General features: G+C 42.8%; 1 protein-coding gene across 2 annotated transcripts in view; it reads right to left on the bottom strand.

Annotated features, from left to right (window-relative positions):
* Nucleotides 1–15,733, bottom strand: part of PLA2G4B (phospholipase A2 group IVB) — a 46,337-nt gene extending 30,604 nt beyond the window's left edge. The window contains exons 1-8 of one of the 2 annotated variants that reach the window (XM_075927195.1): nt 15,543–15,733; nt 13,902–14,112; nt 7,670–7,742; nt 6,218–6,354; nt 5,606–5,737; nt 5,029–5,069; nt 1,930–1,972; nt 522–585 (exon numbers count right to left, since the gene is read on the bottom strand). In XM_075927195.1, coding sequence (XP_075783310.1) covers nt 522–585; nt 1,930–1,972; nt 5,029–5,069; nt 5,606–5,737; nt 6,218–6,354; nt 7,670–7,742; nt 13,902–14,000 — 589 coding nt within the window. In that variant the 5' untranslated portion in view covers nt 14,001–14,112; nt 15,543–15,733. The remainder of the gene's footprint in view (nt 1–521; nt 586–1,929; nt 1,973–5,028; nt 5,070–5,605; nt 5,738–6,217; nt 6,355–7,669; nt 7,743–13,901; nt 14,113–15,542) is intronic. The other variant, XM_025188324.2, reaches the window with a different exon arrangement.
* Nucleotides 15,734–25,663: the final 9,930 nt, after the last annotated feature.

Below are 25,663 nucleotides of genomic sequence, written 5' to 3'. Positions count from 1 at the left end.
TGAACTTTCTACTGCATGGCCTTTAGGTGAGGCTGTAGAACAGACTCACCAATCTTTCCCTCAACTGAGGTACAACCACCACCAAAGTCAGCACACTTCCTTCTGTGCAGTCTTTCACACAAGCCTTTAGCTGGCTTCTGCATTGACAGCTCTCACAAGCCACAGTTAACCAAAAATGGCCAGCAATAGGTATTCTCATTCAATAAAAGGCAGTTTGAGACATATTGGCCTTCCCACTGTTGACGAAGGGGGGGAGGGAGTCCTCTCCCACTTTTGCCCACCCTCCAAGGCATACGTCAGCTTTGTAACTCTATCCCTTACAGCTAACACTTAACATTGAAAGAGGATCGATGCTGAAAAAAGGCAGCTCCGAGACTTCCACTGCCCCATATTTTATTGTCATTTAAAAGACTATTTAGAAACAGTCCTTATTGCCACTTACCATGCCTGCAGCTGGAAATAACAGGTTAATAAAGGGGCAGATGTTGTGGCCTGCTACCCTGGCCAGGAAATAGACTCACCTTTTAAATATTTTTTATTCTCCTCCTTGTCCACCTGAACTTCTAAGCAGCAAACTTCCCGTGACTGTGAGTGACAATCAGTGAAAGAATGGGTAATAAAGAAATCTACTAAGAATGAAGGGATGAAGACTAGACAGCTGTTGGGTTCTTGTGCAGTTTGTATCATAATCAGAGTGTGTGTGTTAATTCCCACTGCTCCTGATCAACAGACATTTCAGGGACAGCTTATATTAAATCATTAACAAATGCACAATCATACAGCATGGCTGGAAAATCTGTGACCAGAAGATGCAAATCTTTCTCCTTATTGAGGAAATGAAGAGAAAAAGAAGAAAACATGCCTGTAAGAGACAACTCAAGATTGGCAGTTGTAAAAGGAGGCTCCTGGGGAGTGTGTGGTGCCAATGGCTCCTTCTACTGCTTGGCCTGTCCACTCCTTGTAGATGGAAACAGAGAATCAAATGGGCCAATCCTGACGGGCACCGCAAACCAGTGCAATGGGTTACAAAGCCACTCAAATGGAGGGGCTGGGGAAAAGTGGCTTCAAGCAAGACAGGAGGCTTTGAGGGTCAATGCAAATTCCATGCAAAATCCAAGACTGCTGGGAGGTATGGCCTAGAAGGATTGGAAAAGTTTCACATACCACCTTTTGGTAATAACACAAAAGGACTTCATGTTTGCAAAACTGAACTGGCTGTTTATTAAGAGCAGCTGCAACTACAGCTAGCATTCCAACCACGTGCGTATATATAGACTTCCAGACACCACGTTCAAACTCTTCCCACCTGCAACCTGTGCTCCTCACTCCAAGTTCCATGCAGGTTACTACAGGAAACAGCCTTGCCTTCACGCTACTCCATTTAAGGCTAGTGCCAACAAACAGTACCTGCATGTCTCAGCCACTTCGTGGCTGCCCTTTGAAGGGGTAGACTTAGGGCAAGAAAGGATATTTGCACCCTCCCTGGCCTAATGGTGCCACCCAGGGACATAAACAATCTCTCCCAAAATCAATAGAATAAAACTGTTCATGGTAACTAGTTCCTGGAAGATCTAGAAAGAAACACTGCCTAGAAAATTCTGCTGATCTGGGGAACCGCTGCTTTTACAAACTATATATGGAGAAAAATCCTAAACTCATTTAAATCAATGACACTTTTCCCATCAACTTGCCAGGATTTCACACTTGGTGTGTTGAATTTTTCATTTCTGCATGGAGAAAGCAATGCTGAAAATTTACCAGATAGGAACATTGCTTTGTTTTCTTATTTTACACCCATGCTACTACTTACAATTTTGACTTATGAGCTCTGTATAAAGTCCCGAAAGGATTTTCTGGCACAGGGAAAAGAAACAAATGAAGGGAAGATGCATAGAGAAGGAACAAAGGAAAAGTGAAATTTAAACTTACCACAAGGACATTGTTAGTTACTAGTTTCTCAGGAGGACCGGGACTGAAAAACAGAATGAAAAAAAAAATCAGTTTTACTGAGTTGAAGGATTTTTTTAAAATGAGCACATATAAGTGTATACTTAAGAACAAATGGCTTAAAAATTAATGCAAAACACTAGTATATTTTGAGAGCCCTAACATACGGAAAGAAATATGGGCACTCACTAAGCAGATTAAGCAAAACTTTAAAACAAAAACTAGCAACAGGAGGTTAAAACATCATCTTGAGAGAAAGACGGTCCTTAACAGAGCAGAACACCTAGATTGGTGCCCTGGTCAATGTTCCCTCTCTTTTTAAAATGTTTTAGTGTATATATACTACAGGGACTACAGACTACACTGAGCACAACATTTTTGTCCTTGAGTAAGCTTACATTTTTATTTAAGTGAGGACTGTGCCCAAGACTAGAGCTGAGGGAAGGAATGTACAGAGAGGTATGTGTGAGCATCACAACCTAGTTCCAGCAGTTGTTAACTCTGCCGCAGCAGTAGGGTTGCCAGATGGTTTCAGAAAAAATACCAAACAAACAAACAAACAAAAAAGGACCCCGAGAGTTGTTAAGGGGGAAAAAAAGTGTAGGCCCTTTAAGAAACATGTGGTGAGACTTTTGGGCCCTAAGAGGCAGCCGGCAGCCACCCACCATCTTGCCGGACAGCTCCCCTGCAGAACCTGGTAAGCACTAGGGTTGCCAGGCTGCCTCCATATTGAGCTGGACAGCCCGGGATTTTCGCCTCCTGGCCGGGAAAAAAAATCAGAAGGTACTGGACATCTTAGGTGTCCAGTATTTTCTGAATGTTTTTACTGGACAGGAGGAAAAATACCAGACACCTGGCAACCCCATGCAGCAGTAGCCCATCTAGGGCTTAAAGGGCTTGAGGCCCCTCAGGTGGGCACTCCCAGGAAGAGGCCCGGTCCCACCTCCCTCCCTTGTTGTGTCTCAGGGTATTTCAGAATAGGGCTGCAAATGTAGGCATTCGGAATTGCAAATCAAGCCTGGGATTTAAATATCCTGCGTTTGATTTGCATCTTCCCATACAGGTGCCTTTTTTTTTTTGAAATTTACAAGCCTGGAATAACTGCCCGCGTCTACATGCAGCAGTGAAACAGGCGTTCAAAATAAAGCCCTATTTCGAACAACCCGTTAAACCTCATTGCAGGAGGAATAACAGGTAGTTCGAAATAGGGCTTTATTTTGAACGCCCGTTTCACTGCCATGTGTAGACACGGGCAGTTATTCCAGGCTTGTACATTTCAAAAATGGCGCCCGGCCGGGAAGATGCAAATCAAGCGCGGGATATTTAAATCCCAGGCTTGATTTGCAATTCCGAATGCCTACATTTGCAGCCCTATTCTGAAATAGGCTGCAAGTGTAGACATACCCTAAGCTTCAGCAACCACGGCAGTACTAGAAACCAGGTGCCAGGTAGGGATACTGGGGGACTGTGCCTTGGCCCCATCAGACCACAGCTCTGAAACTGCTACTGCCCTCACCTGGCACCACAGGGCCCTCACTGAGCTCCTGCACAAGGGGCATACTAGCACTGCCATTTCCTCCCAACCAGGGAACCAAGTCCTGAGACCACAAGCACTTCCCTCTCCCAGGCCATGGCCATGTGCAGAGCAGGTTCTTAAAAGGCTATGCTCCATCCCTGCTGTGGCACCTAGAGACTAATAAATATATATAATGAGCAAAACCTATTTCTTCGGATGAGATGATCTTGATTGGAGAAAAAAAACCAAGGTGCCACAGGACTACCTGTTGTGTTTAAAATTACAGACTAACACAGCTACCCCTTTGAGACTTTTAAAGGTCATAGTATTTCACCTAATGATTCCTGCAGCAAGCCTACAACGTCTTGAAGGGGAAAGATAGTCTGAATTTAAAGTTTTTGTGTGAGGGAGAAATTGTTCCAATGGTCAGTTACTCTCTTTGTCAAAACATTGTGCCTTATTTATTGTCTGAAATTTTCTAGCTTCAGTTTTCTCATTATGAATTTTTCTTGTAGATTAGAGAGCCCCAGCTAATATCAGAGATCTCCTCCCTATCTTGATATGTGTTACAAATGCTTATGTCACCTCATAACCTTCCCACAGATAAACCTAAATAGTTTTTACAGTCTCTTCTTATAAGGCATGTTTCCCAGACCACCAATTGTTCTTTAGCTCTTTTCAACATTGTCTTTGCAATTGGGTCAAGAGGACTGACACGTTATTCCAACAAAGGTGTCACTAATGCATAACACCACCTCCCTGTTTGATATTCGCCTACCTATTATACTTCAAATGCATCTTGTTCAAAAGAGTCCACTTTACCATGCAATGCAAATTGGTTTCTATAAACTAACTTATCCTGATCATTATTTACCAGGCCTGCTGATGAGCAGGGGGAAGGAGGCACAAAGGGGACAGTTGCCCCAGGGCCCAGAGATTCAAAAGGGCATGGCCACCACCTTCACTACAGCCGCAGTGGTGATGGCTACAGCCCTGGGTCCTTTAAATTGTCACTGGAGTGCCATGCAGCATGCTCCAGGCAGCTCTCAGGGCTGGCTAAGGAGTTGGGTGGGGAGAACAGCACATTGTACTCTGGGTAGCTCTGAGACTTTTCCGCTCAAGGCCCTGCCTTTCTGGAAGTGCAGAACCAATCCCCGTCTTGCTGAGGGCCCAGAAAGTCTGTTATTTACCATTCCTATTTGTGTGTCCTCTGCAAATCTTATCAGCAATCATTTTATTTTCATCTAGACCACTGATAAATATACTGAACAGCATTAGACTGAGAACAGACCCCTACGAAACTCCACTGCAGCAAGTGTATAAACCAGACAAATGGTGCCAACGTGTGGTACAAACAAAACAAAGTTAAACAATAAAACTGTAATCTCAAATCTCCATTTCAAAAAGGAAAGGAAAGGAAAGGAAAGGAAAGGAAAGGAAAGGAAAGGAAAGGAAAGGAAAGGAAGATATATTTCCAATATATATTATGTTGCAAATTTATTACCACCACCTGGCCAGGTCTACACTTTGCACTCAAGGACCTATACCTTTGGAATTGTACTTACATTTTCTCCATCTTGAATTCTACTTCCAGAGACTCTTGTTTCTGAAAAGAAAAAGGGACAATAAGTATCAATCAATGGTACCATCCCATTCAGAGCAGAAATATTCTAGCTTCACTTCCTGGACCAATTTCATCCACCGCTTCCTTGATGGAATATCGGGGGCGTTATCAGTTTATGCCTCCCTTTGCTGCTGGCCAGCAAAAATAAGAATTGAGTGAAAGGAAACTTACAGAACCTAGCAAAGGTGTTTCACCACCATTTGTTACATTCCATGGTGAGAATAAAATTAAGCTAAAGGGTAGAATGCTATTGATTCAGAGCACATACGATAATAGCACTATATTGGACAGAGCTAAATGATAACAAGCTGTTGGCGTTTTTAGCCTCTCACAAAGATGGTTGCTAACGGGGAATAATTTTTTTTCCTGAGTCTATGAAAAGAGATTAGCCACTGCTAATAAACATCTAGTGAAACAGGAAAGTGGTATCTGCTCATGCAAAGCCAAAGCCAGGTCACTGTGAGATGCAGAGGAAACATCAACATCCTGCTCAGCATTCCCGAAATGTCAGTCCTTACCTCTGAGTTCAAAGAGAATACCTCATGGACTACCTCTCCAGGCCTGATTTTAGCAACATCAAACAGCACAGTGAATTGTTCATCCTCCTTGGTGAATGAATCATCATCATAGACTGTCAATTCTAGGATATTCTGGAAGTAAATGGGAAGACAGGTAAGAATTCTATATCCTAATTGAGACACCCCAAAAATAGGAATCTTGTTACAGTTTCTTTCAGCTGGGAGAAGGAAAGACTAAAGGAGGCAGTGGATTCTTCATGAGCTTAGCCATGCAGAATCCTATTACTAAGTGAATTCCAAGAAACCAGACATATACAGCATATAATGATCCAGTCAGTGTCTTTTTAATCATCTGTTATATCCTGATGGGGAAAATGCTCTCTCTCATCTGCCTTTGCTGTCACCCAATTCACAGACCAATGCTTTCAGCTTCTCTGTAACCAAAACTCTCAATAAATCACCTGATTGCTGCTGTTTTACTCTGCACAAGTCAGCTCATTAGAGTTTGGTTTCAAGAGCATTTCCCTAATTTGTCTAGCATGTTTTATCAGCTGGATTTAAAGTGAGGCCTTTGGCCTCTTTGGAAGAATGAAATCTTATTGTCTTAACTACCTTGACCTCATTCTGGATCCTGAAGTAAAATGTCTCATTCCAGACAGGGTCATCATCATTCTTGATAGTTTTGGTCTTGACCTTTTTATTTGAAGCCGTTGGCAGCCACAAGCTCACATAGCAATCAGATGCAGTCACTAAAGAAGAAAAAGAAATGACATGCCAGCATTTTATATCAAATACCTAAAACTTGTTTCAGTCTTAGAAAAGAAGGTGAATGACATTACCCAGAAGGCTTTGGGGAGAAAAGAGAAATTGTCTATTCCAGAGAAGGGGGAAGAGAGAGAGATGGGTGGAAGCCACAGAGCTGTTCTCCATCCAGTATTTGCTTCTGACACTGGCTATTGCCTTATGCTTCAGAGGAAGTTACAAGAAACCCTGCAGTGCACCATCACCAAATAACCTGTGCACACAGAAAGTTTATTTCTAACCCATTAGAGGTTAGCTTATGTCCTAAAGGGCAAGGGCCATTTATAGCTCTTCAGTAACTCTAGGCTATTTTTAAATCTTTATTATTATGCATACATATAATCTTATTATGTATACACACTTATTTGAATCATTCTGGAAACTCACTGAACTGCCCTTCTGTTCAGGGGCTTTGTTTTAAAACTCTGTCTGAAAAATTTCAAGACACAAAGAGCCATTCAAAGATACAGTGTTAGGTCTGTCTTGAAGTCAGGACCGGGCCAGGATTCTGCATAGCTTTCTGATGTGAGGGGTCTCAGGACTCACATATCACATCTCAGAGTGAGATGGTTTAACTGGGCAGGTCAAGGATACTTTCCATTAGGGGAAAGTGCAGGAGAAGGTGGCTGAGCAACTAGAAATGAGGGTTCAAAGTGCCTGGCTTTACTGAGATATTCAGAAGGGTTTCTCACCAACTATGGAGAATCTCTGCAAGCGGGAAGTGAGATGGTCTCACAGTACATCTTCCAAAGAGGGTCAGAATAGGCCCTGGGGAGGGGGAATACTAATTAGGGTGCTAATGCCAATTAAGAAGGGTATTCACAAGAATACTGGCTCTGAAGGTTGCTTTTCCTGTCAATGGAGAATCAATATCATGTTGTGTGGCTGAGAATCTGGCGGCTGAAGAGATCCCAGAAGATAGGGGGTTTAGGCCACTCAGAATTCTCTGCATGATCTAGGGATTCTGAATGTCTGTGGTACCTTATAATATCCTTCTAAAGCATGTGGGACCTTTGCATTTCACACCAGACTGGCCAGTGAAATACCAGGCTATGACTTGATTTACCCATCTGCACAAACCATAAACAAACTGTCCCAAACATATTAACAGACTGCAAAGGGTTTCTCGCCAACTATCAGGCATTTGATGGCCCCTGGAGATAATCCACGTGCTACCTCTTCAATTATACTGCATTTGCTTCTCAAATACATTGCTCACAGTCAGTGAGCCCTGGAGAGTACTGAAGGAAGAACAGAACTCACAGAAGTCAGTTGAGGTGATGTTCCTGGCTCGTATGACTCTCACAGAGAGGAGGCAATTGGGAGAGGTTTTGATCTGCAGAGAAACCAAACATGAGTTTCATAAGCATAAAATAACATTAAATTTCAGAAGGGTATCTGTGTTAGTCTGTTTTAGCAAAAACAACAAGGAGTCCTGTGGCACCTTAAAGACTAACAAGTGTATTTGGGCATAAGCTTTTGTGAGCTGGAACCCACTTGGTCAGATGCATCTGACAAATTGGGCTCCAGCCTACCAAAGATTATGCCCAAATAAATTTGTTAACCTTTAAGGTACCATGGGACTCCATGTTGTTTTTACATTAAATATATTCCAAATAAGACAGGAAAGGCGTCTTTATTATGTGCTTTTATTCTTCTACTAGCAACTATTGATTGTCTTAGAAAGTTTTGTTGCATTACTACCCCATCACTGTTACCCCATGTGACAGGGCATGTCGGCCCCACACCCGGGCCATGGATGCGCGAGCAGCGCGGCACCCGCCTGCCCCTCCCCCCCAGCGCTGTTGTGCATGCTCCTGGCAAGCACTGGGAGGTTTAAATGCTGGCGACTTGGGTGCGGAAGGGAGCAGAGGAGGGCAGCTGCAGGGAGGGAGGTAACGCATGGCCGGGCAGAGAAATGCCACCGGTTGGAGCAGGAGACAGGGTGGTTCAGCCCCCGCCCCGCCCGCGATGCCTGAGAGCAGAGACCCAGGGAAACCTCCGATGGTGGGAGGTCCCGGGACCGCCTCTTTTCTCCCCCAGAGCCTGCCCCATTGCTGGAAGACTTATGGAGCCGGCAGCCCTTGAGCGAGGTGAGCTCTACTGAATGAGAGGAGGTGGCTGCCATCAGGAGGCACTGAGCGGTAAGCCTAGCGCAGGTAGGAAGTGGCCCAGGGTAGGGTAAGGAGTCCTGAGAGGTTGATGGGTTCTGGGAACTTGGCCCCCGTCAACCAAGCGGAGGTAGTAGCCCTACCTTTAGGGCACTGGGCTGGGACCCGGAGGCGAGGGAGGGCCCGGGTCTCCCTACCTCCGCTCACTGGGTGACCAGCGACCCCGGAGACGGGAATGCAACACCCGGGCGACCGAGCCAGGTAGTAAACCTTGGAACCAAGAAATGAATAGTTTATATGGCTGAACTGAGGACCCTGGCTGTTGGCCAGATTGGGCCAAGGGTGGAGGTTTATTGGGATGCCCACAAGGGGAAGGATAACCTGACAGAGCCAGTGGTTGCCCGGTTCTAGGTGGGAATCCCTTTGGAGGGCTAGAGTAACACAGGAGCTGTCCCCCAAGGGGTGCGACCTCCCCCCACCATGGGGCACCCCAAGGAACAGCCTCTGGATACCCCCAGAAAACTGGTTTTTAAAATGGTTCTCTCCCCTCCTAGTAAATGTAAAATGAAGGAATCCTAGTCTAATAGCAACACATTATGCCAGAGAGTGTAATACAGGCTATTGGGTACATGTCTTGGATGGATGAAGAGGAGCTGGGAGGAGCCGTGGTCTCACTCCTGACAACAAAGCATTTACAACCAGTTCAGTGTTGTCTCTTTCTTCAGGTTTCTTAGCTGTGCTGACAGCTGTCAACCATGACCATGCTGCAGAACTGCTGGCAGCAGTGCACCATCAACCCAAGTTGAGCCAAAATTGGGCCTTACATGATACCAACCCTGGTAGCAGGTAGCTCCTTAGAGCTTATTTACATAGATATTTATATTATTTCCCACTGTGAGGTTTACAGGATCTTTTGAAAAAGGGTTTATTTTTCGAAAGATCCGCATCTAGACTGCCGTTTTTTTCAAAAAATCTCACTTTCAAAAAAAGCAGCAGCCATGTTTATGCTAATGAAGCACGGGATATTTAAATCCCCGCTTCATTAACAATTTCGACGTGCCTAATCTACATCTCTCTGTTGACAGTGAGGTGTAGTCTAGACGTGCCCAAAGAGGGGTGACAAGGTGAAAGTGATAGGCTAGCAAAATTAGCTTTCACCTGCATTCTGAATGGATATGAATGGGACAAGAGTGCATTTGTCAATGATAGAGAGAAGGATGATGCAAAAATCAAGATGTGAGATGCTGAGAGACTGGGTAAGAGTTTTAGCTGTGTGGATGGATAGGAAAAATGGTGCCTCAGAGTTGTTACACAGCAAGTATCTATGCATTGGTCTACACTAGGGAGTTATTTTGAAATAACAAGCGGAGTGTCCACACTACCAAGCCCTTTATTTCAACAGGCTGGTTATTTCAAAATAATAACTCCTGCTTTCCATGAGGAATAATGCTTATTTCAAATAGTTAGTTTGAAATAGCGGTAGTGTGGACATTCCACTACTGCTATTTCAAAATAACTACTTCCCAGTGTCATTCAGAGTAATTACTCCTCAGTGCTTCTCTGGGGCTCTAATTCGAGATAGCACATCCACATTAAGGGAGTGTGCCTCCGACTAATTTCAAGTATTCCCTGTAGTGTAGATATGCTATTTAAAAATAGTTATTTTGGGCGTTATTATTTCAAAATAAGTTATTTTGAAATAATTTCCTAATGTAGAAATGCCCCCAAAAGGCCTAGACATAGCTTAGATGAGAGGAGCTACCAAAAAGTCCGAGTCAAAAATGATGCACAGGTTAGGACCCTGAATGACCAAGAGAATTATAGTGATGTCCACAGTGATTGAGAAATAAGTTAGCAGGAGGGGTTTATCATTTACTTGTGTTGATATCAAGTCCGATTCAAAGTCTGTCATTTTCTTCAAGGAGCTCAGTGGCTTGGGACCAATGTATCTAAAGATCACCTACCACTCAGGGATAAAGACCAGAGCTAGCAAGTCCACTCCTCTGGCCCAAAGGAACTCTTTACAATAAGGATAAAGCTCATCTGTGCAGAAGACAAGATTTTCTTGAGGACTGACCCAAGACTGTGGAATAAACTCCTGCAGGAGCCAAGAACTATCACAAACCTCATCACCTTCTGTTCCAAATTCATGTTTGTTCAATCCATCTCCTCAAACAAGCCCAGAACTTTACCTAAACAAACCTGGCACTACAGAGTACATACAGTTCACCACCTGGGGAAAAGACAAGAAAGAGAATTGCCACTACCCCCCTGACATGCTTTATGAAAATTGGCTTAGGAATATTAATATACATAACTCAAAGATGCTTTAGACAAAATACCTCATGTAACATCAATGTTAATGTTACAATCTGCTGAATCTGTTTATCCTATTTTGGTGCATGTATCATTTTTGTAGGGGAAGTTAGAAGTATGAAGTGTGGTACTGTTTATAATTCTAAATATGCTAATGAGGCCATTACTGATGCTCCAGAAACGTAATGACTTGGTAATTAAGTCAATGATCTATGAAGGCTTTTGTTTTTCCTGTAAGGCTGGATTGTGCTTGATCATGCCAGGACATGTGGCCAAGACACCTGATGCTGAAACCCATGTTGAATCTTCTTGTACTTTTCCACTCAAGGTGAGAAAAATTTGAACTGAGCACAAAAATTCCCACCTTAGACAACAGTCATGTAAGGGGGAGAGGCAAATAATAGGGGGACCAGATGCCAGGAGACTCCCCACCCCCAACTTACCACCTAAGATGCCTCTTGGAAACATCTAAGATTAAACGGGGAAGGATTGGACCAAATGAGGAGGCTGCTTAACTTGTGAAAGAGATGTTTAGAACAATTGTTTAGGGTAAAAATTTGCATGTAACAAGTTTCTTAGTATATTAGAATGAGCTGATGTTTTTGTTTATTTTAACTTAGTAACTTACTTTGATCTGACTGTTTTTATTAAAACATTTTTGTTTATTACAGAGCCCAGTGTAAATAACTGTTACCTGGGGGAGAGCAACCACTGTGCATATCTCTCTTTCACTGATAAAGGGAATGGACTTACAAACTTTTTCTGTGTAAAACTTTTACAGAGCAAGACGGATTTATCTGGGGTTTTTGTTCTTTTGGGGGGGGCTGTGCTCCTGGGTGCTGAAGCCTTATAGCTAAGCTCTCCCAGAGCTGAACTGGTTCAGTATCTGTGTTGCTCTGCAAGCGGATAGTTACCCCAACTCTGTGCTTTGGCTGGAGGAGACCAGAGCTCCTGGCCTAGCAGCACAGGGTGTCAGAAAGCCCCAGAGGGCAGGACGGTGGACATTTAGTGGTTTGATTAAGTACATTGGGAGACAACTCTAAAGGGGACTTGTGTGATTCAACCCATCACAAGAACAAACAACGTGTGACAAAAGGTATTCACACAACTTAATGCTGCACTAGAAGGCACTCCAATACTATTGTGATGAGGGCAATATAAGACTCTATACAGAACAGAATCTCCTCAACTCATCTCACTTGCCTCTCTAGAACGTTGACAGGTCTGCTCTGCTCCATTACATGCAGCCAGTCCCACTGTGAGCATGATCTTCACCCTACATAACAAGACTGAAGGCATCATAACCCAGCCAACTCATTAAGGCAGAAGTCAGATATCTACCAATTCCCAGGCAATAAGACAAACCAGCAATCCTGATTTGAACACAAAGACTCATAGACTCCAAAAAATTTCAAAGCCTGCTAAAATACAGCAGCATTCCACCAAGGGCACTGAAGATGCAGCAGCAGCTTGAACTAATAATAGCAACCAAATGCACAGCTTCCACCATGCATCATGTTTTAGGTTTTATTCAAGAACTTTCATCTCCCCCACCATAAAATCTGTTCTGGTACTCGTCTCTACCTGCAGGACGAAGAATCAGGGATTTGGTGAATTACCGTTCTACACTGACTTGAACCGTCAACACAATGGTCCCCAAATATCTCCTTCCTTCCCATCTCCCACACAGATCTCCTGGGTTTATGACACCCTGCACTTGGTGAAGAGAAAAGGGAAGAAGGTTGAGCACTTCACAGTGAAAAACAGGGGCTGATACAGGCAGAATCAAAACAAAGTCTTCGTAGCCTTTGTGAGACTCTATAGCGGGCCAGGAGAATCTTCCTATGAGCATCCATTGAAGCTGCCAGATCCTAAAGTCCTGGGCACAATAAGAGCAAAGCTCATCTGTGCAGAAGACAGCTTTCTCAATGACCAATCCAAGCTGTAGAATGAACTACCCTAGGGACTAAGGACCATCACAAACTTTATCACCTTCAACTCTATGTGCCAGGCACATTTCTTTGACCTTGTCTTCTGTAGAATAAGAGCAGAGCAATTGGTACCTTTAAAACACCTCTGCCAAAACAAAACACTGCATTGCACACACTTCTCCCTCTGGGAGAAGGAGGAGAGAACAGACAACATATGACAGATGTTAGTCATATTGCTTACCACACTAACAGAAGGTGCTGAGGTATTATAGTGATCAACGTAGAGCATGAAACTGCAGAACAGAACAGAATTTAGTCCAACTTATCCTCTCACTACCTTCTCTCCCTTCAGTCCCCTGGCCTTACTGCGCCTATTGTGCTATATTGTACCCTCTCTAAGCTCCCCAGAGTGCTGCTGGATAATGGACAAGCTGTACAAGCCTGCAAGTACCATGTCCTGCTTGTAGCCATCCACCTTCCTCCTCCACAAAGCCCAAGGACAGGCTGGCTCTTTGTTTCCTTTTCCTCTTCATGGCTTCATGCCTTCCATCATGCTGCCCCCGTACATCTGGGATACAGTGCTATTTATTTGCTGGTTCTGCTTCCCAGCTTCTAGAACAGCCATTCTTATGCCTTCTAGCACCAAAAAGATGGCAATCAATCCTCTCTTTTGCTACAGACACTGTCTCTAGTAGGCCATCTAAAATCAAAACCTTTGAATTTTAACAAAGGAAAACAGGACACTTAGGATAAAATAAACAACCAAAAATTTTATATCAAATGTCAGCTCTACCAGCAATTTAGGTGAATGGCCACTTCCCCACAGCTTCTCTGTCCATAGGGAAGTATTGATTTGCTCGTTCGACCAATTAACAGTGAAGAGCCTGCTAAGACCTTCCTTGGATATAGGACAAGGAAAAACCATTTGGAAATAGACTGGAATTTCTACATCAAACTCTTGATTTCAAGATCTAAGTGACTCTCTATTGTGTCTACTATTTGTTGTTTCTTCTATGACAGTTAATTTCACAGCACACAAAGTCCAGTCGGGAGCCTAACTTCTACAATCAAACCTGGAAATAAAGTCCGAATGTGTACATGCTGGAAACCAAGATGGAAACATAGGCCATATTTCACCTTCATCTCATCAAAAGCTGAGTAACCCTTTGGGCCAAAGCCATCCCTGTGGTATAACGTCATCGCCCTGTGAAGAAGATTTTTCTCTTGACCTTTCATCAGCCTCCAGGAAGCAAAACAGGTATATCTATAGGTCTTATCAAGTGGTGGGAACCTCTATTCGGTGGTTTCTAGCTTGGCACAACTGCTTCCTTCCAATTTTTCTCCCCTACTAGATAGAGGGAAAGGATATAAGCAATAAAACTTACACCACATGGAGTCATTTAGCATATTCATCATTATTTTTTGATTCTGAGATTTTGGTTCTGTTCATTTCAGTGAAAGGCTATTTGCCAAATTCAGAATGAGACATAACATCCTAAGAAATAAAAACTAACAAGAAGTGATTGCTACAGCTAAGTGGGAACAGGAATTTCCCTATCACAGGAAATTGCCTGATTGCAAAATTTGTTTTGATCCAGAATCAGAACAAATCTCTTATTTTTTTTCTAAATGAAATGTCATTGGTATCAACACATGTCCATAGAAAACGTTAAGCTCAACAAAATAGCATTTTCTGACAGAAAAAATGTTCCATCAGAAAATTTTGTCCAGCTCTAGCATTACTAGAGCTAATACCCAGAGAAATGCACTGATGGGAATAGCAAATCATAATTATATCATCACTTTGCACAGTAACCATGAGCAGAACTTCCACATAAACCATGGAAGTGCATTTAGACTATAAGAACAGTAGAGATAATTCTCTAGATGTTATGAAGTATTTACGATTTCTAAAGAACTCTAACTTTAAAATTAAACCACTATTTCCTGGTATCTAACTATAATTGCCCCTTCAAGATGCTAAAAAATTCAGATGCTCCTTCAGATGCTTTTTATAAAAAGCACTAACTGGTATAATAGGCAGCTGATTCAAACTTAATTATAGGTACCCTAAATGAATCGGTCCACACCCTTTCAGAGAGGCAAAAGGTATCCGTAATGTTTGAATTGTTTTTCACCTATTATTCTGAAAGTTAAACTTTCAAGCCATTGATATGTATTGCAACCTTAACGGATTTTGTGTGTGTGAGAATACTATACATAGTACATGATTATCAATGATTCTCCTCAAGTTGCAGCACACAACACTGTCCCTTTTAATTTATTTAAAACTTCAGAATGCCCCTTTTTCTTTTTTGTTAAATTAGGTATAAAGTCTGGGATATTGGCTTTGAAATAATTCACTGTCTGTACTGCCTTCACTATGCTGTAGTCTTGTTTCTTATGTATCTGTCACGCTCTCTTAATACTCCTGAAAGAAAATAATTCAGACTGTTAACAATTCTGTTTCTCTTTAGTTAAAACATAGGACTTATCCCCTCCCCCCACCAATGACAGACACTCGTTAGTGGAGACCACAAGCTCACACGCGAAGAACTTCCATGAAGATTGGGAAGGTACTGAAAGACACTTGAATCCTCATCAGAACTTACCCTGAAGCTAAGGCAGGACTAAAAAATGCTTCATTTTACTACAGGCATTCACATCTGCATCTCCCAGTATCCAGTTTGAGTGGGCTGAGGGCTCGGAAGTTACCTGACCAGTCCTCAGAACAGCAGGGTTTCTGACAGTCACAAAGGATACTGGCAATTTCCTTACCTTACTCGCAGTGTTCGCCATTAATTGCAAATTAGGCTGCTGTGGTGATGGCAAAATCCAAACTGACTTTTGAGCAACAGGGCTGTTGGCTGCCAGGCGCACACTGAGCTTGTTGTCTTTACACTGATACACCCAGAAGGGCAGGTATAATTTATAGACTCCCCGTGATCCACCCCGACACCTATATGCAGAGAAAACAGTCTGCTGACGTGTGCTCCAGTAACACACTCAGTACTTGGGCAAAGGGAAAGATGCAGCAATGAGCCTGGTTAATCAGTAAGTGCCTACTGCCAAGTTCAGAGGGGTTGCCCCTAACCTCTCCACTGCCTGCTCATTAGCCAGATCATGCCCACCTATAATGGTCTCTCTCAAACACTTCCAAAAAGCACAGCCCTTCCCAGAAGAATGAGGCTGGGAAGAAATCCCTGAATCCCACCCACAGATGTCTATGGTGAAACTTCTAAACACCCAAAAACTCAGCTCAGCCCATTCTGTACTAGGGACTTTTTTAATTTAAGTTTTGAATCTCTCTGTTCACCAGTATCACAGGATTTCCCTAAGTTGACGGATGGGATCCCTAGAAGAGGTGGTACCAGGCTAGTTCAGAGGTACATGTGGGACAAAGGAAAAAAAAAACCCAGTGAGGGCGGGGAAAGCAGCCACATAATCTGTGCTTGAGGGTAAAGCACTGGATGGTGCCTTGAAAGCACTCGCCTTTCCTCACTGCTCCCATGGTAGTCTCTAAAGCAGCTGTTGTAGGAGTTCCTGTGTACAGTACTAAGCCCCATGCAGCTGCCCAACAGCCAAATTAGTCTTAACTGTGCACCATTAAGCTCAGTCATGAAGGTGCATGTGGCCCAGAACCACCATTGGACATCCACTAATAGGGGAGGGGGAGAGGGAGCTACCTGAAAGAGGGAGTCAAGAACAGTTAAAAGGAGGCTATAAAGTAGGAAGTGTCCAAACTTACTAACTCTACAAGCCGCATACAACAATCTTCAGAAGTTCAAGAACTGGAGCGGCCTGCCAGGGCTCAAGGCTTCTGACCCACAGTTGGTGCCTGCTGGGGCTTAGAGTTTCAGCCCTGCTCCTGCTGAAGCCCCACGCTCAGGCAGGTATTTCCCAGGGGCTGAAGGACCAAGTCCCCCTTCTTGCTGGGCAGAAGCTCCTACCCAAACACCCTGCTTCAAGGCAGGGGACCCAAGCTCCCTTCACACAGTCTGGTAAGAGGCGAATGGAGGAATTGATGCAGGGGGCTCTCTGAGCAGCATTTTAACTGTAGAGGAGCCACATGGGGCTCATGAGCCATAGTGTGGCCATCCTGATATAAAGGAAAGAAAGCAGGAAGGGGAGAACACACTGGTGAGAACAAAGATGAGAAGGGAGAAAGTAGAATAAAAACAGAAAGGACAGAACAGAGGAAAACTGGACAGAAATATAAGAGAGAGCTTGGCAAACATGCCAAGGAATGCTATGAGGGAAGATGGTGGAGGCATCAACTCATCTAAAGGAGGCTCCAGCAAAAAGAAGGCTCGAAGCTGTGCTGGACGGCACTATAAGGGTACGTCTGGACTGCAAGCTTCTTTTGAAAGAGCGCGTCCACACCTCAAAACCGGATCAAAAAAGCAATCTGCTTTTTCAAAAGAGAGCGTCCAGACGGCATGGACGCTCTCTCGAAAGAAAGCCCTGATTGCTATTCACAGAATGGCCACCAGGGCACCTATGCTTTTTTTTAACTACCTTTTCTTTCAAAAAATGTTTCTGTTCTGCGTCCACACATGCCTTTTTTCAAAAGAGCTCTTTCAAAAAAAGGCGTTCTTCCTCATAATTTGAGGTTTAGCAATGTCAAAAAAACCCTGCCTTCTTTCAGTTTAATTTCAAAAGAACTCGATTGCAGTGTGGATGCAGGTGAAGTTTTTTTGAAAAAAGGGCAGTTCCTCCCCTCCCCCAAAAAATGTAGTTAGACATACCCTGAGGCTACGTCTATATTACAGCCTTCTTCCGCAAAAGCTTATGCAAATGAAGCCCGGAGTAGGATATCACTGCACCTCATTTGCATAATTAATTAGCATCCGTTTTTGCGCAAGAGGCTTTTGAGCAAAAAGGAGCTGTGAAGATGGCTCCTTTTTGTGCAAAAACTCCCTATTGCGCAAGAGCCGTTCTTCCTGAAAAAATGAGGAAGAATGGCTGTTGCGCAACAGGGGAGGTTTGCGCAAAAAGCCCCTTGCGCAAAAACAGATGCTAATTAATTATGCAAATGAAGCACAGCGATATTTTACTCCGCGCTTCATTTGCATAAGCTTTTGCGGAAGAAGGCCACAATATAGACGTAGCCTAAGAGGAAATGCTGAAGGCCTTCATACACGCAGCAGTAATGATTTGACACAAAGTATAAAACTGATTCCCTTTTACAACACAAACAGGAGACATTCCGAGCTAAACAAAGTTTCAAGCTAAATAGCAGCTGCTCTTAATTTTCAATATAAATAAGAGTATTTCAGCTTTTTTTATGTCATATTATGGCATCAGTAGTAGTAGTGCACATGATATGTTACTACTACTGATATCATGAAATAATGTAAATATAATTAAAATCCTAAAAAGAAAATCTAAAATAAAAATATTGAAATTCTGAAATGAAATTTTCTGATATTTTTAAAATAATTTTTGAAACAAATTGTTCTTGCATCAAGGGTCCAATTCTACCACCCTTTTAACACCAAGGAGTAACCTACTTTGCAAATAGTCCTTAATAAGGATGACAGAATCTAGCCCTAATTGTAACATCAGTGTAGTTAACAGTTTTATGTAAAGAGAATGAACAGTAGTAAACTGTAGGTCATAATCAAAGTACCAGATTCTGCCTATGCATCAAGGCAATAAACAACTAGGGATGCATCTACACTGCAAGGCTTAACTCGAAATAAGCTACGCAAATTGAGCTACGTCAGTTGTGTATCTTATTTCGAAATAGGGAACATCTACACAGCACTTACTTTGAAATAGAGCACTCTTCTTCTGATTTCCATTACTCTTCGTACAACGAGGGTTACAGGGAGTCAGAGTAAAAAAATCCTCCAGCTTGACAGTATTTCAACATATTTCGAAATAACTGCCTGCTGTATAGACATGGACTAAGTTATTTCAGAATAGCGCTAGTTATTTCAAAATAGTGTTGCAGTGTAGACATACCCTATGTGACAATCTCCATAGATTCCGCATTACTGAAAACGCATATGAAGAGCTGTCCTTCAATGTGGGCTGGTGAAGGCCAATACCAGAACCACTGGGCATGCCTTCACTTGTGCAGAATAAATAAGTACCAATGGATTATTCTTGGGGCTCAGAAGACTTGGAAGGTTGCACTGACATGTGAGGTGAGAAAGGCTAGGTCTATCCCCCTAGATTAATACTGGGCCAAATCTGTGGTACTTCATCCAATCCACTTGTGACATTCTCATGGCACAGAAGAGCTGCCATACTGCCCTGAAAGGGCTGCTGGAGATTCACCTGATTGACAAGCATGCCAGTTCTAGGGCAACAGAGTCAAGTCAGTGACATTTTTTTAATTGATACTACAAAAAAGCTAGATGAAAATTCAACCATGTGGCTTTAAGGGTTTACTGTACTGTCTCCCAATGTCTTTTATCATGCTTAAGTGTATGTTATTTACTTGTAGATGCTCCAGAAACTCATAAAACCCACAGTATGATTGACATTCTAAGAATTTATATTGTGGTAGAGTGCTCATAAATTCTCTTGGATGCAGTTCCAGGACTTCACAATCCCTTGCATTCCTTGATTCATACAATGTTCTGAGGCATCTAGAACTATCACCCTTTCTATATGTTATTTCTCAAAATCCAAGAACTTGGTATATTCTTTAACTGCAGTTGAAGGAAAAGGGAACCCTGAGCACTGAAAACCTTGCTAGCAAATAATTTTTGGGCCTATATTCAGACAACCAAGTTGACCGTTTTGCTTATCCACTTTAACTCAGAGGCGAGATGTAAGGTGGCCATTGAGCAAAGTAGATTCCAGCTAGGCCCAGCAATGCAATAAGTCTGCTTGGAACTGAAGAACAGCAGTACAAAGCATTCACAATCTTGTCTTTGCCAGAGAGTCCAGAAGCCCAAACCTGGTGTCCTAGGCCCAGTTACTGTAGAACCAGACTGGAGAATAGATGTACTGATTTGGTGGCTCTTACTAGCAGCCACTGTCAGTGGCAATCTTATGGAACTCTAGATTTCAAAGGTGCCATCTCCCATGATCACCTCCAGGAATCAATGCCCACCCCCACACCCTCCAGCATAGCTGCCCCTCATAGACAGAAGGAGAATGCAAATTAACCATAGGGTTTTCTACATAGTGTTTATACATTGGTACCTTACAGGCTTTCACAATGTAATTGAGAGCATGTCAAACTTCACAGACATACCAACAGCTGATATACTCATATGCTGTGATGCAGGAGTCAAGATGATCCCTATCGGTTATTGCACATTCACATATGTGCCACGAGTCATTGTCAGCCAGGCACTGTTATGCAAGCTGCCTCATGACTCATCAGCAGAGCTGAGCAGGAGCTGGGATTTCCATTGCACGGAAGAAAATGGTTCGCGCTGAACAGGAACAAAAAGTTGAAAATAAAGTTGTCTGCTTCTCGAAATACCTTTTAAGAATTTCATTTCAGAAGAATCAAAACAGGGTGCCCCACTGGCTCCCCACCCAACTTGCCTCCAACTCCCCCACTCATCAGGCAATATAAGGAGCCAGTGAATTAGATAACCCAGCAAGCTGGCCAACCTGCCCACCCACCACTTGGACAAGCCTGGAGAGATGCTGGCTGGGAGCTGTGGTGGACCCTGCGGGGCAAGGAACCAGAAGTTTGGCATCCTGGAGAAGCAGGCAGCCTGTGGACCCAAGGAGCAGGGTACATACCTACCTAGTTGTAATGGAATCAGCAAATTCAGGTGGAAAAACTATTTCCTCATAAAATTTGTGACTAGCTCTATTCATCAGCCAGCATTTCCTTGAAATTAGAGTCTGACTTCTTGCATGTGTTACAACTGTGTAACTGGGAAGTACTTGACTGTTGTAGCAGAAGTATTTCCTCCTCCTCACCTTCCCATCAGTCAGCTGTTAGTTACAATATTAGTCTCCTTTTTCCAAACAGGCAACAAGTTGCACAACAATGAAACCCTGATATGTTTTTAGAAATAAAAACAGCAGTTATTGGAAAAATACACTTACATCTGGGCTATGCCCACAAAAGGATTCTACAGCATGCAACATGCTTGATAACAGTCCCTGACCTCCAGATATATTCAATCAGTGGGAATGGTCTGGTGATATAACGTGTAGCTTTTTAAGGGCTTGCATAGATAGTATGAAGACTGGCCCAACCTCGTCAGTGGATCTCTGAAACCACTCCAGCGGTTCTGACAAACAATTGATCTATGCTTCTCACTAAAGCAGATATTAATTTTCTAATTCTCTTTCTGATTCTGAAGCCACCAACTTCAAGTGGGAATTTTGCATTGAAAAGTAAGCTGGTTTTAGTCAGTCATTTGTTATAGCAACATACTTCATTCATTTGTTTGGACTTCTTTCAGAGGTGTAAGAGTCTCTTAGGTGTAGAGCAGCATTCAGATGGACAAATGGCATCACTGTATTCAGAACAAAGAGGCGCTGGGAGAGGGTGCTGCAGCACCCCCATCTTTTGTGCAGGGTCCTGGCCCCTGGCCCCATGTCCAGGCTGCCTTACCCCCGTGTCTGCATCTCCCCTATCCCAGAGCCATGGCACTGCTCCTGCCCCCAGCTTTCAGGGGTGGAGTGGGCCATGGACAGGGATAAGGGGGGAGCACAGCTCAGCACCCCCATTCTGAAAACTGTTTCAGAACCATTGAACATGTATGTACACATGGACCTCACTGGATGGGGCAGTTGAACTCACATCATTGTCTCTGGTTATGTTGCTACTCCCTATTGTGCCATGTGCTTACTGGCAAACAGGCCGAGTCTCTCGTAGTATCCCCCATGCTTGAAAGATGAGTTGCATAATAAAAAATGTACCATGTGGGTGCTCATAAAGCAAAATGTATGATATAAAGGATGGGCTCCAATTATGGCTGTGTGCAGGAATGCCTGTGCAACCACACAATAGATCAGTGATAAATCATTAATTGGATTTCTGTCATGCCTTTCATCTGAGATGCGCAAAGCCTCTCTACATTCTTGTGAAATACACATAATTGGTGAAACCAACATTAAAGTGATTTGCTTAAGATCTCACATTTAACCAGCAGTTGGTAAGCAGCTTGATAGCTATACCTACCTATTTCAAGCACGAGAACGAGGAATAAACACTTAAATCCTGGCTTCCCAGCCTTTTCCTTAACCCCTTTACCACAGCCCCTTCCTTACAACATAACCATTAGCAGCAACCTCCCTGCTTTCTCACATTAGCCACATTTTGTGCCTAATCTGTGTCAATATTGTATTGCAGAAAAAAAACTATTGTTGAACAAAATATCTGAATTCCCTTTGCTACACTGGGTGACGTAGAGCATATTAGAGATGTCCCCATTGGTTATAGTGTGGAATGCTGCCTCCCATCAGACCTATCTATTAGTGATGGTTGAAACTTGGAAATTCCATTATTTGAAACTTTCCTCTCATCCCAAACCAAACTGAAAAGTGGAAATCTCTCACAGAGTAAGCTCATCTAAAGGTTTTAAGTATCAGACCAGAATCAGGCTGGAGATGACGAGGTGGATCCAATCAGGGAGGATGAGGCCCACTTCCAGTAGCTGATCTGGAGGTGTGAATTCTAAGAGAGGAGAAGCTGTGAGCCATTCACAGTCTTTGTTTAATCCTGAGTTGACTGTGTCAAACTTGAAGATGAACTGTAGCTCAGCAGTTTCTCTTTGAAGTCCGGTCCCGAAGTTTTTTTGCTGCAGGATGGCTACCTTTAGATCTGCAATTGTGTGTCCAGGGAGATTGAAGTGTTCCCCTACAGGTTTTTGTATGTTGCCATTCCTAATATCTGATTTGTGTCCATTGATTCTAAAGGTTTTGTCTCTGTCAGGTTGAAACACTTATTATCATGCCATATAAGTAATTATGTAATTGTTACCACAAAAAGTTATGATTTTATCAACTCAGTGTCTTCCTTCAGAAAATTTTCAGCCAGCTCTACTATTTACTATGAATGCTTCAGTGGCCTCTCTGGAGAAATTGCACCAATGTAAGAATGCTACATTGTATCCATTGCAGGAGGTTAGTGACTATAGAAACAAGCTGGGTTTCCTTGCTCCTGGAGCAGGGCAGTTTGATTTCACCAATAATGTTGTTCCAAGGTTACATGTAAAGAAACTAAACATACTGCCATCACAGCATCACCTGCTGCCTTTGAGTCTGCCATAGTAACAATACAGGGGGATGAAACAGAGTGTGGTTTGGGGATCTAGAGCTGGAGGCAGGTGGTGAGGAGCAAATCTGATGCATCCTCCTCTCCTCTAATAATTGATGGCTTATTATTAATCCTAGCTGAAATTTGAAGAGCACCACCAGGCATATTATAGCCATCTTATAGGTCTAAGGAACTTAAAATCTAAAGCTTCCATCTTTCAAATATTTACAGAGACAACAGCTTTCCACAGATAACTAGTCTAATTCAAATCTTTCAGGCAATTCACATGAGTAAAATTATTACTCACTCATAAGTGTTCGCAGCATCAGGCCACAGACAGACAAAAGCTATCAACATGATTCTCCACTCACCCACCTCCCATAAGTTCTTTCTTCAGACAACATGGCTTAGCTTTAGTTTATTTTAAAAAAATGTGGGGGCTGATTTTTGTTTTATTTATTTAGAGACAGATTCTTCGAGGCAAGGACTGTCCCTCACTGTGTGTTTGTGATGCAACTACCAACATGGGGCCCTGATCTCAGCTGAGGTTTCTAGCTGCTGGGGTAAAACCAGTAATCATTTCTATTTTTAGTCCTTGAAAACTGAGTCGATTTGTTCACCAAGATGACCTTTATGTATTATCTCCCTTCCATGGCTTCCTTTCACATTGTGGCCTTGACCTTTTCCTTAGCCTCCTCCAACCACTTCCCTCCCACTTGACATCAGAATCACTAGCTGAAATTCTATTGCTTGACTTATACAATAGGGCTACGTCTACACTCCAGGGTTTTTCCAGGATACCAAAACCCCACCATGTCCAGGGAACACATTTGCTCTTCCGCCTTTTTTTTTTTTTTTTTTTTTTGCAGCAGAGCAAACACGCTTTCGGAGAGCCCTGTATACCTTGTTTTCATGAGGAAAAAAGCCCCTATGAAAGAGGAGGCTTTTCTGCCATTTCACCCAGATGGTGAAAAAGCCTCTTCCAGAAAAACAATTGGAGAAAGCTATGCAAATTGTGGAGTGCAATTTGCATAGCTTTTTCCAATATAACCCAATAGTGTACCTAGGTTCAACTAGAATGATGATCAATAGTGGGTCCTTCTGACCTTAAAAATCTATCAGTCTACCCTCCTCCTCACCCCCCAACCCACTGACTCTCACACCCTGCATTGAGTAACAGTTCAGAGGTTGGTTCCAACAGTAGTGGGCAATGAATGTTTTCCATGAGATAGATGGGAGAGGAGGATTTTGGGTCCAGAGCTTAGCTGTTCCTGGTGCTACAAGTCTCTTAAAGTAAGGCTGCTAGAAGCATCATAAACATAAGCTTCATACTTGTACTCCCCCGCACTTCACTCCAATATGGTGTTTGCGTGAAATGCATGGCCAATGACAGCAAAGCTCAGGAGCTGTAATACAAAGGACATGTACAGGGTCCTACTGAGTAAATCTGGGCTCCAATTTCCTGTGGCTCCTAGGATCCAGGAGGTTAGCAGGAAACAACCCCTGCCTCTCCCATGTGCTCCCAAGCCCTTCTTCCCTTAGTCAACAGTTGGAGGAAATGGCAGAAGGTGAACCTTACAGGAGTTTCCTGAGTCAATTACCAAGGCTATTCCATGGGAGGGACACAATTAATGTCTTAATTCATAATGGGTTATGTAAGCAAGTTCCTGACTTTCCTGTTCATTGTTAACACATCAGTATGTGGGCAGTATAATTAGCATAATAATTATAATTGTAGAGCTAATCCAGTTATGATATCCTTTCATACTAACAAGAAAGACACACAGGGCAGGTCACAAATAAAGAAGATGTGACTGCGTCATCTTCCAGGCCAGAACTAGTTACTTCCTTTCAGGAGAAGCTGTTCGTTAATAAGACAAAACAACTCTTTCTTAAAATATCATTTTTGTCTGATTCATTTCCCTACCTACCTAAATTGTACATGAATAAATATCCATTTCATCTGTTCACAGCAATACCCCATTTCCATCTCTGCTCCAATGTTGCACACAAAGTTGCTCTTTTTAGGCAGAATAACTAAACAGCATCTCTAATGGCTTTTCATTCTTAATCATAGAAATGGAGGTAAGACACATGCAACCTACTTCATGATAGTAAAATTATAAGTGGAATCTTAGTCCTGTTGAAGTCAGTGACAAATCTCCCAGTAGTAGGGATTCCTCTGCATAACTTTGAGAAATATGCAGATTTTAAAAACCACAATGTTTATGAAGTAAACAAACTTCATACTGGACTAGCTGCACACCGCACACCACAGCACTTCACAAAGCTAAAAAAATGAAAATGAAAACAATAATGAAAATACAGCATTGCACATTGCTAGTTGGTAAGTCTCAGAAGCCATTATTTATAACTTAAGTGGGGTCTTACACTAACCTAAGCATAGTCTACTATAAGGCTTGTTACTCTAGGACAGTGCACCATTTCAATGCTGTAATGCATTGACATGGCAAATACCTGGGCCTAGGGTTGCCAGTTTTTGTTGGATGTATTTCTGAAGGTTTCATCACACAACATCATCTTTAATTAAAGATTAATCTTTAATTCCTGGAGACTCCAAACCAATCCTGGATAGTTGGCAACCCTGTGAAAGGATTAGAGGGGAGGGACAGTTCGATAAGCTGCGGGAAGAGTCCAGAGCCATTCTACGCAGTTTTTAATTTGTCTTACTACATTTGAGCATGCT

This window comes from Pelodiscus sinensis, chromosome 4, assembly GCF_049634645.1.
Source record: "Pelodiscus sinensis isolate JC-2024 chromosome 4, ASM4963464v1, whole genome shotgun sequence".
Taxonomy (NCBI): domain Eukaryota; kingdom Metazoa; phylum Chordata; order Testudines; family Trionychidae; genus Pelodiscus; species Pelodiscus sinensis.
Note: the sequence above shows the minus strand (reverse complement) of the source record. Positions and strands in the feature narration are given on the sequence as shown.